This window comes from Dendropsophus ebraccatus, unplaced genomic scaffold (assembly GCF_027789765.1).
Source record: "Dendropsophus ebraccatus isolate aDenEbr1 unplaced genomic scaffold, aDenEbr1.pat pat_scaffold_1089_ctg1, whole genome shotgun sequence".
Classification (NCBI taxonomy): Eukaryota; Metazoa; Chordata; class Amphibia; order Anura; family Hylidae; genus Dendropsophus; species Dendropsophus ebraccatus.
The window spans coordinates 32,380-45,954 of NW_027208506.1; the positions used below are offsets into that span (position 1 = coordinate 32,380).

At 41.1% G+C, this 13,575-nt stretch overlaps 1 protein-coding gene across 1 annotated transcript; it reads right to left on the reverse strand.

The window, feature by feature from the left end:
- Window positions 1–2,395: 2,395 nt before the first annotated feature.
- Window positions 2,396–13,334, reverse strand: LOC138774781 (AT-rich interactive domain-containing protein 3A-like; the record flags this gene model as incomplete). The annotated part of the gene is made up of 6 exons (XM_069955694.1): window positions 2,396–3,129; window positions 4,243–4,335; window positions 7,566–7,826; window positions 8,473–8,723; window positions 9,035–9,218; window positions 13,262–13,334. Coding segments are annotated over 6 exons (1,011 nt in total), but the record flags the coding sequence as incomplete, so codon positions are not given.
- Between the last annotated feature and the right edge of the window lie 241 nt (window positions 13,335–13,575).

A 13,575-nucleotide genomic window follows, 5' to 3' on the forward strand; every position in this document is an offset into this window, starting at 1 on the left:
ACAGAAATCTACACTAGCTCATGGCTGCTGTAGCTTTCAGCATGTGGCACATGGACAGTGAAAGACACATCTGCATGCACCTTAATAAATTTGGTGCATATTACCACAGCTTTTTATCAAGCACTCTGTATAAGACACTCCCCCAAACACACACATGCTCATCGCTACAAACAATTCCATGAATATCAATGTACATAATTTGTTTAAAAAAAATGACATGGAATACACTAGCAAAATTACTCCATTCAGTATTCAGTGCAACAAACACAAAGGGTTAGTCCTGCAGAGCCATTTTGATGTGCAATGTACAGGACATTTACATCTATGGGTCTAAGATGACTGAAGAAAATGGGGTCTATAGTAAATTCAAAGTTACTAGGCCAAGGAGAATTTATAACTGGAGATTAATTCCTTCAAATAGCAATGACCATGGTATGTATGGCCAACGTAAGAGCACTTTCTGATACAAATGTTGCTTTAGGGGGTTGTGGTTAATAGACTTGTCCGTTATATTTTAGTATTACTATATATTTTAGTATTACTATATTCATTAAAACAGGATTGAGTTGATCTGAACAAACTACTAGGACAGTTCATTTCAGGTGTTGCTTTTAGGACAAAATCTGCACTGGGATATAAAATGCTTTTCATATATTTTGTAACCTTCACTATTACCTTAAGGCTATGTTCACACTGCTTATGAATCAGTCCGTAGTGCGAACCGCAAATATACGCACAAAAGTTTTGAAGTTGATGCGTCCGCTTGAAAGTATATGATATACGCCCGCACAGTGCACACTACATATGAGCTTACATCCGGATCGTATACGGCGCCGTGAAAAATGAACAAGACCATTGTTTGAGGACGGAAATGTTGAAACTCACGGCCGTGGATTTCCATGCGATCCCGTACGAAGTACTTATTTCAGCCAAATTGAACTTGATTTTTCGATCCAAAAGGTTCTGTGTGTTTTATTGGGCTGGGCAAAGATTTCCAAGTAAATGACCTGCCTCAGATCGCTTCGAATCAAGCTAGGGAAGCATAACTGTACTACGGGCGTATGTTAGCGGTTCGTACGCATCCGGCCGCATGTCGATTTTTCCCACGCCCATAGTTTCAGCCGCACATGTACGGCGGCGTACGAACTACGGACGGAATCATACGCAGTGTGAACATAGCCTAAAGGGGTAGTGCGGCGCTAAGAAATTATTCACAAAATAACACACATTACAAAGTTATACAACTTTGTAATGTATGTTATGTATGTGAATGGCCCCCTTCCCTGTGTTCCCCGCCCCCCCCGCCCGTGCACCCGGAAGTGTAGTGCATTATACATACCCGATTCGTGTTCGCATTTCTTCTGACAGTGACGTAATCTTCAGGAGGCCGGCCGACCCGAAGATTACATCACTGTCAGAAGAAATGCGGACGGGGGTCAACACGAATCAAGTATAATGCACTACACTTCAGGGTCCACGGGCAGGGTCGGGGAACATGGGGAAGGGGGCCATTCACATACATAACATACATTACAAAGTTGTATAATAAAACCAGACAAGTTCATCCCACTGCTAAATCCCCCCCCCCCCCCCCCCCCCGTTGACTTCAAAGTAGATTGTTACAACAGAATATTAAGAAGTGTTCATAAGCGACACAGTATGATAGTACAAGAGATTAACACTGCCTACTCAGCAGCCATTAAGACATTGAGGGTGAACTGCTAATGCCATCTTGAATTGACACCTTATCTAACAGACTTGGCAGTAGATGGTCCTGTGGCACAGCATTGACCACATTTACCATTATATTATACCTGGGTTAAAAAAAAAAACTGCTGTTTTTATTCAATCTACAAGGAGCAGCAAAATTCAGCATGTATGAAGCTGATAGGGCAGACACAGGAAAGGTTCTAAATAGGAATGCGTGAATTTACAGTAAAGCACTTTGCTAGGCCCGGCCGTCGGCTTGTTAGTTTTCTGCCTTTGGACTCTGCCGCTGTCCTGGGAAACTGAGAGAAGTCCAGCTTTTCCAGGCACCAGAAGCAGAGCAACATAGAGTTCAAAGGCAGCAGGCTGACAATGCGATGGCCGAGCCTAGCAAAGTACTGTAAATTCGCTCACTCCTAGTTACAGGGGATAACTATACAGAGAAACAAAAGAAAAGCTTTTTTTGATAATTTTTTTGCCAGCTGATATGACCCGTATAAAAGTGTTGATTTAGGATGGTAGGTAAAAGGAATGGTGTTTTCAACTTGAAGTTCAGATGTGGTCTGAACTCCAAGACATCAATCATGGGAAAGAAGAAAAAGGGGGGGGGGGGGGGGGGGGGGGGGGGTTGCCAAAAAGAAGTAAAAACAAAAAACAAACAAACATTCATTTATCTGCATTCCCTGCTCCTCTTGATTACATTCCAGAGCGTGAAGGGTGGGAATGACTAGACACAAGCCTATGGAGGAGCAGCAGGCACGTCCCATCGTGCTGATATTCTGTGCCCCCTAAAGTCCAGCGCCAGGAATACAGCAATATTTATATATATATTTATATAGATTTCTTTAGAAGTTTACATTTTCGTCCTTCCTTTAAGAATAAAAGGCATTTACACAAAAAACCTCTTTAAATTTCATAGATTTTTGTTGTTTGTAGCCACTAAAAAATAAAAATGTATGTGGGTTCCGGAGAGCAAATTTGGGATGAGGGTTTTTGTTTATTGTATTTGGAGGTATTTGAAAGAAAATATATATATATATTTGTATTGTTGCAGTGCAAGAAATGAGGTATATATGGGTTTTTTTTTTTCACAGAGGGTAAAGGGTTAGCCAATTGTAACCCTATACTGGCTCAATCTGAACCCCATCTAAACCCAGCAATGCATTCCGGAGGCTCCCACAGACAAGGAGTAATAAACCTGAGTGTGAAACATTGAGTGATTATTTTTTTTTCCATTTTTTTGGCTTCAGCTGTACTGGATTTGGCGGAAATGTCAGGGAGAAGAACTGTTGGAACCAGGAGCCTGGGCAGCCGAAGATGGAGCTAGCGATGTGCTACTGGTCCCTCCCACACTTGCAGTCCTGGTGATATTTCCTTTGCTGATCGCAGATGTTGAGGTAGGAGGTTGGGCAAACAAGACCCCTGTAAAAATAAATAAATAAAAAGTGTTGACGTATCACACTATTTCAGCGGTCCTAGTGGTCAAGTAAACCAGTTTGTCTTCTATATCACCCTTATAGTGTTCAAGTAACTGATTCTAAGGAATAAGAGCTAACACAAACCCTTTAAAATTTAAGATCCAATTAGAAATTACTTAAAAAAGCAGGGTTAAAAATTATTTATGAACACGAGACATTTTAGGAGAGGCATCAGGGAGAAAAATTTAAACTCCTACAGATTGTCATGCTTCTATTTTTGGTGTTAGAGGAGCAGTTCACATATATACTGCCCAACCATGAAGGAATTTATTCTGGTTTCTATAAATAAAGGTTAATCATTCTATAAAAATATACAACATGCCACTGTAGGTTCATAACTGTGTTGGAGGCTACATTCAGGGCCTCTGTGGCAGAATCCGCTCAAATAACCAAACCAAACAAACAAAAAACCCCACCTAATAAAAAAGCCATACTTACCCATGCCAGCGGCCCCACAGTGCCTCCAGTTCTGTCAGCGTCTGGTCTCCTGAATCTCTCGAGATCCTGTTTCATCACAGCCCTATGGAAACTACCTGCTTAGCCAGTCGGTGTCTGCAGCGATGTCCTGCCTTAGTCACTGATTGGCTGAGCAGGCATTTTAGAACAGGGCTGTGATGTCACAGGATTGGGAGCCCGGTAGGGGACCATGAGCAGTGACGCTGGGACGGGGGTGTGGGGTAGGAGGAATAAGTTCCCACCACCCCCTGACCCCTTTTTTCACCTTTGACCACAGTACCCCTTTAATGCAGAATGAAGAGCAGATAGAAACTATATGCCCAATTCTTCTGTCTCATCCCATTTCTGAAGAACTTCCTATATGCAAGAGAGCTGGCTGGACCCACCCAAACATTCTGTTGGGTTTATCAGCCTTTGCCCATATTTGTAGGAGCATCTTCAGACTCTCACCTCAGTGGACGAATAGGCAAAACTCAGCACATTCCTCTTAGGGCCTATGGTACTTAAAATCCCTACTCACACAGGCAACAACCAATAAATACAAATAAAGAGCAAAAAACTATAGTATATGAAAGAAAAGACAACAAAACACAACACTTACCAGTATATACAATACCATTCAGCTCCACTGACATGCTAATACTGTTATTGCCATTGGTAGTAAGGTTAACAGCGGAGTCCTGTCTACCTTCAGCTGAAAAGCAGATAAATAGAAGAGATTTTATAATCGTTCCGAAACAAGTCATCAACTTGCCAAATGTAACTTTCCGTGGGGGCCTTTATATTTCTACTTTTCACTGACAAATTAAGGCTGGCCATACACAGTTTAAAGTAGGCTCAACTTGCCAATTATAGAGGGAGCAGCCGACCATCTCAAGTGTATGGGAAACTTCAGTCCTCCAACATTGCTAGATAGCAGAGGAGAGAAGGATCAGGCATCTTGAATTTTAACACGTTTAATCTCTTTATTCTTGAGGAGACAGGCAATCTCCATGTGTGTCTGTCAGCAGCTTTCTACCCTCTATCTATTCAGAGTGCATGCACAGTCTGCATGTTTATGGGGGTGAGCATAAGTGTGCTGTAAACGCAAGCAAAGTAATACATGGTATAAACTTTGACTAGGCGTGAGATTTTCAAAAAGCCAGACCTACTATGATAAGTTTGGGGCATTCTTAGGCCCTATTTATATCCCCTTTTTTTGCATACATCAGATATATACATTGCATGCATGTTCTTTTGTGTTAAGATTTAGGTTTATTTTAACACTTACATCAATGATTAAGCTTTAATTTGAATCTCTGGCATTTAACTGTATTCACGTGTGCACATACAGTAAAAGCTGTTTGCAGTCAAGCCCATCAATGTGTGATCAGTGGGGTGCAGATAGCCACGAGATGAGCTTTAGAAATATGGCACAAGGCTTCCTAGTTGCAAACACTGTATGTGCTGAAGCTGCAGCTTACACAAACAACCAATTGGTGGGTGAGCCAGGTGTTAGCACTCTATTGATTAGACATTGAGGAAGTCTATGGATACATATTTGTGTACACAAAAATGCAGGGCAAACATGTCAGGTGTAGGAATAGTAGTACGAATAGGGCCTTGGCCTGTCTAGTATAAGAGCTGTACAAGACCTGTTGAGGCTGAGCTGCATTTTTGCAATCATTTTTTTGCAAAAAATGGATAAAAAAACTGATGAAAAAAACAGATGCATTTGTGTGCATCCGTTTTGATCTGTTTTTCCATTGACTTCCATTGTAAAAAAAAAAAAAAAAAAAAAAAAAACACGATCCGTTCTTTTACAATGGAAGTCAATGGAAAAACGGATCAAAACGGATGCACGCAAATGCATCAGTTTTATTAAAAAAACGGATTGCAAAAACGCAGTGTGAACCCAGCCTGAGCAGGTCCAGCTTTCAAGTGATTTCGTAGAACGCTGCTGATTTGATGAGCCTTCACATAGCTCAACACAAGCAGAGCCGCATGAACGATTGCTAAATTGTTTGTGCAGACCTTTCCTAACATCATTCATCAGCTGCACAACTCCTATTACACAGGGTGATCAGCTGACGAACAATAATCACCCTGTGTTACAGGGCCCCAAGTCTACACTGTAGCAGTCACACAGTTTTTATCCTCTCCACTGGATCAGCTTAGAAAAATAACTAAAAATGTCACGCTTCTTAATCACTGTATTACCAGTATATTAGATATTGATTTTTGTATTACTCCATCTCCAGCACTGTGACAACTGAGGCAGTGGAATTTATACAGTCATGCTTTTGTACCCTTTTCTCAACATCCTAATAGGAAACCACAATTTGAAGGTATAAAGCACCAGACTGCTAGTACAATAGAATAGCAAATACAGGTGTGGGATGATATATGACCTAAATAAGAACCAATTAACATCGGTTTTGTTTTCTTAAAGCGTAACTGTCATATTTTATTTTATTGCAGAAATCAGTAGTATAAGCGATTTTAAGAAACTCTGTAATAGGTTTCATCAGCCAAAAAAGCCTCCTTCTGTACTCAAGAAGCAATCTCCCAGCCTCCCCCCCCGACTTCTTATCTGTGCATTATCAGGCAAACACGTCTTCATTACAGAGAAGCCAGTGAAGACGGGCTCTGCTCTCTCCATTGTAAGCCTATGAAGGGGGGAGGGGCTGAGGGAGCAGGAAGAGGTGACATGAAGGTCAGCTGTTTGTAGACTCTCTGGGCACCTAAACCGCAGGATTCTGGGGTCAGAGAGGTCAGTGCTTATCTATGAACTTACTGAGAGAAGATTGCAGGGTGTTGTGCTGTGCAAGACTGCTCCGTGCTCAGTCACTCCTAACAGCCCCTCCTCTCTCCATAGCCACATAATGGACACAGAAATCCTGCTGCTTCTGCAGTGAGGGGGGAGGCTGGGAGATTGCTTTTTCAGTCCAGAAGGAAACTCTTTTGGTTTATAAAACCTATTACAGAGTTTCTTAAAATTGCTTGTACTGTTGATATTTAATGTTTTCAGAAAAATTACCCTGAAATGACAGTTACGCTTTAAACAGAGAGGAAGATTTGCTTCTGATACGACTGGGGAATAAACCAAAACATTGTTGCAAATTTCTCATGCTCATTGCTTTGCATGTAGTTTATTGCACAACAACACTATAACTGTAAGAGTATTGCAAAACACATGCTATATGTTTTGGACAATAGAACAAATGCTTTGTCAGAACCCGCTTTGTTTTAACATTTACCACACTCTGGATCATTATTTTATCCCAAATAGAGAAAAAAAATAATCTGTCAATTTTATGCTTATATATAATTTATATAAACAAAAAAGGACTAATACCACCTATGTCTATTTCAAGGGCTTATTCATTTTCCTGGGGCCTGGAGATATTTTCCATGGGCACAGAACAGGTTTAAAATAGAACTTTGCAATAATCTACTCATTGATGTCTACATTATAAAACTGTTAGAAAATAATCCAAGGCACTTGCCCACTCTTAACACTTATTTAATATTTTGACTAGAAATACTTTCTATTAAAGAGAAACTGCTGCAATTAAAGTTCCAAACTGCTGACACTGTTAGATAGCTGTTGGGTCATGGAGACACACGGTACATTTCATATATCTGTCTGTGCTTCCAGAATGTTGAAAATACTGAGCTCCTGAAGTGCAGCAAGCTGTAATACCTCCTTCCCTGATATCTCCCATACCTGACCTGACGCAGCTTTCAGGTGTCAATCAAGCAGGGAAGGGGTAGGGCGTTACAGCTAATCAGAAGCTTGGAAAAAGCCTCAGACTCCTTGTACCAGAGAATAATACATATATTCTGAAATGTGGGTCTAGGAAAAATAGCACTGGTGTTTTTTTTTCTGGATCATAAGTTATGTAGAGCCACATAGTTTTAGTCTAACACACAGTAATTTACCTTGGCTGTTAATGCGGATGTTCATGGGAAACTGGGTGGTCATTGCCAAGAGGTTTTGCTGGATAGCTCGCTGTACCAATCGTTGTTGCTCCTCAGGTCCCAATGCCAACTTTTTCTCAGGGGGCTCCCCTGACTCAAGCTTTTCTCGTAGCTGTTCCAGCGCAGCTGCCTGTGCAGCCACTTGAGCGGCCACCATAGAGTGCCCAGCCAATGTAACTGGTATCCGTGAGGGTACTGTCAAGGACAGTGGGGAGTCCTCTTCTGGTGAAAAGGGGGGAGGGGGAGAAGGGGGTGGAGAAATATAAAAAAAAAGACTTTACGGTATCTAAAGTTTCCTCTTACTAAAGCACTAAAGAATAACGACTTTATAAGTAGTTGTGCTCAAAAGTTTACATACCCCGGCAGAATTTTGGCTGATATTTTTAGAGAATATCAATGCTAAAAAATTTTTTTCCACTCATGGTTAGTGGTTGGGTGAAGCCATTTATTGTGTTTTCTCTTTTTAAGTAAGAATGAAAACCAAAAACATCCAAATGACCCTGATCAAAAGTTTACATACATACAGCTCTTAATACCATGTATTGCCCCCTCTAACAACAATGACAGCTTGGAGTCTTTTGCGGTAGTTGCAGATGAGGCTCTTTATTTTTTTCAGATCGTGAAGCTGTCCCCATTCTTTTTGGCAAAAAAAAAAAAAAAAAAAAAAAAGTCTCCAGTTCCTGTAAATGCCCGGGCTGTCTTGCATGAACTGGCTTCACCCAACCACTAACCACATGAGTGGGGGGGAAAGGAAAAAAAAAAAAAAGTGTGTGTGTTATCATTCATATTTTCTGAAAAAAAGGACAAGAAAGCAAAAATTCAGCTGGGGTATATAAACTTTTGAGCACAACTGTATTTCCATGCTTACCCTTCTTTATCTTCTGCATGGCGGTTAGGTTGCTTCCATTTGTAGCAGCCCCTGCTAGCGCCATGGCAGGCATCTGAATTTTTGGTGAAGAAAGCATATTTGGAGCTCCACTTGGGGAGTATGTAAAAAGGGAGCCCCCAAAGCTTTGTCTGCGTCCTTCTCGGCGGTTACTGTCGATAGCGGCCTGCAGTTCATTAGGATTGCTAAGGCCTCTTTTCTCACATTCATAGGGGTATAAATACTTCATGTATCTGCGAAAAATAAAAGCATAGTTACAACCTACTAGTGGCTAAAGCTGTATTGCAAAAGACAGAAGAAAATGTTAAAAATGAAAAAGGCTTTAGACACTGGCAATTGGTTACATGCTGCATAACCTTAAAAGGATTGCTGGGGTTTTGAATGTATGACCTATTTTACAAATAGGTCATCAAATTATATTTAATGGTGGCTCTACTCCCAGAAGCAAGGCAAATCAAGTGTCATGAATAGCCTGCAGTGCTACAGCAGGTGGAAGGCCATGTACCTCTGTTTGCTAGAGTAAAAATGGTTATATGTTACTTACTGAGTGCGCAGAGTAAAGGCTGCACTGGTGATAGATGTTGGCAGATTTAGGCCCTTGGTGATCTCTCGCCAGAGCTTCTTATTGATGACTTCTACCAGTCCTCCCTTTTCAGTCACCAAGACATACAACATGTACAGGTCTAAGACTTGCTTGGCCATTATTGGAATTCTGTTCACAGGTGTTCCTGATAAGAGAGACCATTAAAAAGTTAGTAGCTGTATAAATTTTTTTTAGCAATGCAATCTCCAATTTAACAATCTATAAGCTACTTATTCAATTCTCATGATCTTACTAAAGCAAATGGGGCACACCAGAACGACCATCCATAGAGGTCAGGGGTAGTAGAGGCTGGAGGGGATGGAAAATAATCACCCGACCCCTTTGTTTTGGGAGAAGCCGCAGTGAGTTCTCTGGCTGCAGCTTACCTGGCCTGGCCGTGCTAAAGTTCCTGTGTATATGGAGGACGATCACTAATCTTTCAGTTATTGGAAGTGTATAGGGACCATCATACTATACTTTAGCCAAAGCTAAAGTGACATCTACTATGAACATGGTTATACCAAAATGTGGATCTTTTTGAAAGACACAAACTAGGAATGACAATTTGACTGTTATAAAACCACTCATAAATCTTGTTTTAACATGAGACTCAGAACAAAAATCCTGTTATAAAATAAATTCTACCAGCACAGACAAAACACTCAGACAAATGTAAGCCATTGATTGCAAACAAGACTTGCTAATTTGTAAATGCAAAAAAAAATTAATTGAGGACCATGTTGCAAACGTGATAAACGCCTCAAGAAAAGTCTTATGGTGTATTTCCAAACATGCATTCGTGATGTGATCCAAAAGTTGTAGAAACCACACCTCCTGTTCTACCTCAACAATTGTATGATGTTGCCAGGATTTTCAGCAACATCACAGGGCTATTGATGGTGAACTGGGGGTGTGGTTTCCACAGCTTTTGGATTGCATCCCAAACTCGTATGTGGAAACCCGATGGTGGCAGTGTCCTTATGTGGTTTGTATTAGTTATGCTGGTGTCGGGGAGATGCATTTTATTAATGGTATCATGCATTCACAGATGTGCTGCTCTATACTGAGAGAAAAGATAATACCACTTCTAAGCCCTTAGTTGTCATACATGTTTCCAACATGACAACACACACATCCAAGACTACTGTTGCATTTCTGAAGTACAGGATGAAAGTGCTTCAGTATGTCTCCTTCTCTGAACCCAAACACACACCTATGGAGAATTCTGAAGTGACAAGTCTCCATCCAGAAACCAGACACTATATAAATAAATATATTATATACACACACCTTTTGGGGGACACACACACTTTGGGGGACATTTAGGCCCTGCCTTCTTTTACCCGCCTGGATTCATTAAGAGGCCCACGCCTCTTAGTAAACCCCGCCAGCCCTGCGCAACAAATCTACACCTGCTTTCGGGCCTTCTTCCCGGTGTACACCCTAAATAAATTTCCTCCTTTGTGTTCATTTAATTTTTTTGCGGGGCCGCATGGAAAATAGCCCCTACTTACCTACAAACCCCGCCCCCCTCCCCTTAACACTTTGGCCACTACTTCTGAAACATACTAATTTCAGCAGTGACAGCCTGCTCAGCTAATCACTGACTGAAGTGGGACACCACCACAGCCAGAGTAATTGGCCGCTACACACACACTATAATACACTCACCGGCCACTTTATTAGGTACACCATGCTAGTAACGGGTTGGACCCCTTTTGCCTTCAGAACTGCCTCAATTCTTCGTGGCATAGATACAACAAGGTGCTGGAAACATTCCTCAGAGATTTTGGTCCATATTGACATGATGGCATCACACAGTTGCCGCAGATTTGTCGGCTGCACATCCATGATGTGAATCTCCCGTTCCACCACATCCCAAAGATGCTTATTGGATTGAGATCTGGTGACTGTGGAGGCCATTTGAGTACAGTGAACTCATTGTCATGTTCAAGAAACCAGTCTGAGATGATTCTAGCTTTATGACATGGCGCATTATCCTGCTGAAAGTAGCCATCAGATGTTGGGTACATTGTGGTCATAAAGGGATGGACATGGTCAGCAACAATACTCAGGTAGGCTTTGGTGTTGCAACGATGCTCAATTGGTACCAAGGGGCCCAAAGAGTGCCAAGAAAATATTCCCCACACCATGACACCACCACCACCAGCCTGAACCGTTGATACAAGGCAGGATGGATCCATGCTTTCATGTTGTTGACGCCAAATTCTAACCCTACCATCCAAATGTCGCAGCAGAAATTGAGACTCAGACCAGGCAACGTTTTTCCAATCTTCTACTGTCCAATTTCGATGAGCTTGTGCTAACTGTAGCCTCAGTTTCCTGTTCTTAGCTGAAAGGAGTGGCACCCGGTGTGGTCTTCTGCTGCTGTAGCCCATCTGCCTCAAAGTTCGACGTACTGTGCGTTCAGAGATGCTCTTCTGCCTACCTTGGTTGTAACGGTTGGCTATTTGAGTCACTGTTGCCTTTCTATCAGCTCGAACCAGTCTGCCCATTCTCCTCTGACCTCTGGCATCAACAAGGCATTTCCGCCCACAGAACTGCTGCTCACTGGATGTTTTTTCTTTTTCGGACCATTCTCTGTAAACCCTAGAGATGGTTGTGCGTGAAAATCCCAGTAGATCAGCAGTTTCTGAAATACTCAGACCAGCCCTTCTGGCACCAACAACCATGCCACGTTTAAAGGCACTCAAATCACCTTTCTTCCCCATACTGATGCTCGGTTTGAACTGCAGGAGATTGTCTTGACCATGTCTACATGCCTAAATGCACTGAGTTGCCGCCATGTGATTGGCTGATTAGAAATTAAGTGGTAACGTGCAGTTGGACAGGTGTACCTAATGTAGTGGCCGGTGAGTGTATAATAATATATATATATATATATATATATATATATATATATATATATATATATATATATATATATATATATATATATATATATATATATATTGATTGTCCCATACAAAATTTGAATATGCAAAAAAGGGGTCAGTGGAGCCTCAGTTACGAGTCTCAAAACACGGGAATAGCCAGATATCCCTCTCTCCAGAGAAGGAAGTCCATTGCCAAGGGGTGCCTCCTAGTGGGGAGAGCACCAAACCACCCTGATACATAGTCCCTCAGGTCCTCACTCTGTTGCGAGCTTTGGGACCAAAATAGGGAAACACCAGGGTGGTCAGGGCTCGTCTCACCGCATCCACACCTCTTTGGTGTTCAATAGACGTGTATAAAGAACACACGTCGAGTGACACACCAGCGTTATCTCAGTCAGAGTCAATTGGGGTAAGTCACGTAACTTCAATAAAAAAAATCTGAGGTATCCTTAACATAGGATTTCATGTTATTTACCACATCCGAGAGGATCCTATCAATGACAATAGAAATATTGTTAAACACAGAGCCACAACTGGAGATTAGAGGTCTACCCGGGGGGACTGTAGGAAACTATGAATCTTTGGAAGGACATATATCACTAGGGTTCTTGGAGAATCTACCACCAAATATTCTGCAAGTTTTTCATCTATCACATCATCATCCCTAGCCTGTGTTACGATATTATCCAATACCCTTATCAACTCCAGTTTAGGGTCTCTATCCAATTTTCAATATACTTCAATGTCTCCTAACTGTCGCAAGATCTCATTCCTGCAATCACTAGTATTCATAACGACTAGGGCTCCCCCCTTATCAGCCGGTTTAAACGTTAGACAATAAAGTTCAGATTTTAACTGGAAACTGATGCTGTCTTCAACCAATCCATATATATATATATATATATATATATATATATATATATATATATATATATATATATATATATATATATATATATATATATATATATATATATATACACACACATATATATATATATATTTATATTTTTTTTTATATATATATAACACTATATATACAGAAGTTAAGCCATTCCCCATTTGCCAGTAACCTTGCATACTCCACTAATTGCTTTGCTGATAAGGCCAAATCCCCCTGAGGGTTAAAGGGTGGGGGGTTGGAATGCAGCATTCCCAGGTGGGTGAGGCTAGCTAGATCAAACACAAGCCCCCATCTGGAATTTCTGCAGCAACCCCCATTCACAGCACCCATGTTCCTCACCTTGGTATAAAAATATAAGAAAAAGAGATATGCAGACAACGTACTCACCTCTCTTTTGCATGAAGCTGAATAAATCATCCAGAAATTCTTTTCTTTTTGGATCACCATCTAGTTCATAAAGCTACCAAAGAAAATACAAGGGTAAACCTAAGGCACAACATGATTAGGACAGAAAACACATTTAAATGAAAAAACATACACAACTAGGAGGGAAAGTCATGCTGTATGGCAAGGATATAGTAAACCAGATTCAGCATCACTGATCACTTATCTAGGAAAGCAGTACCCAACATTCTATAGTAGTAGAATTAAGCCTAATGTCCCTATTCCACAGAGCGATAAATGGCAGAATCAGGACAATG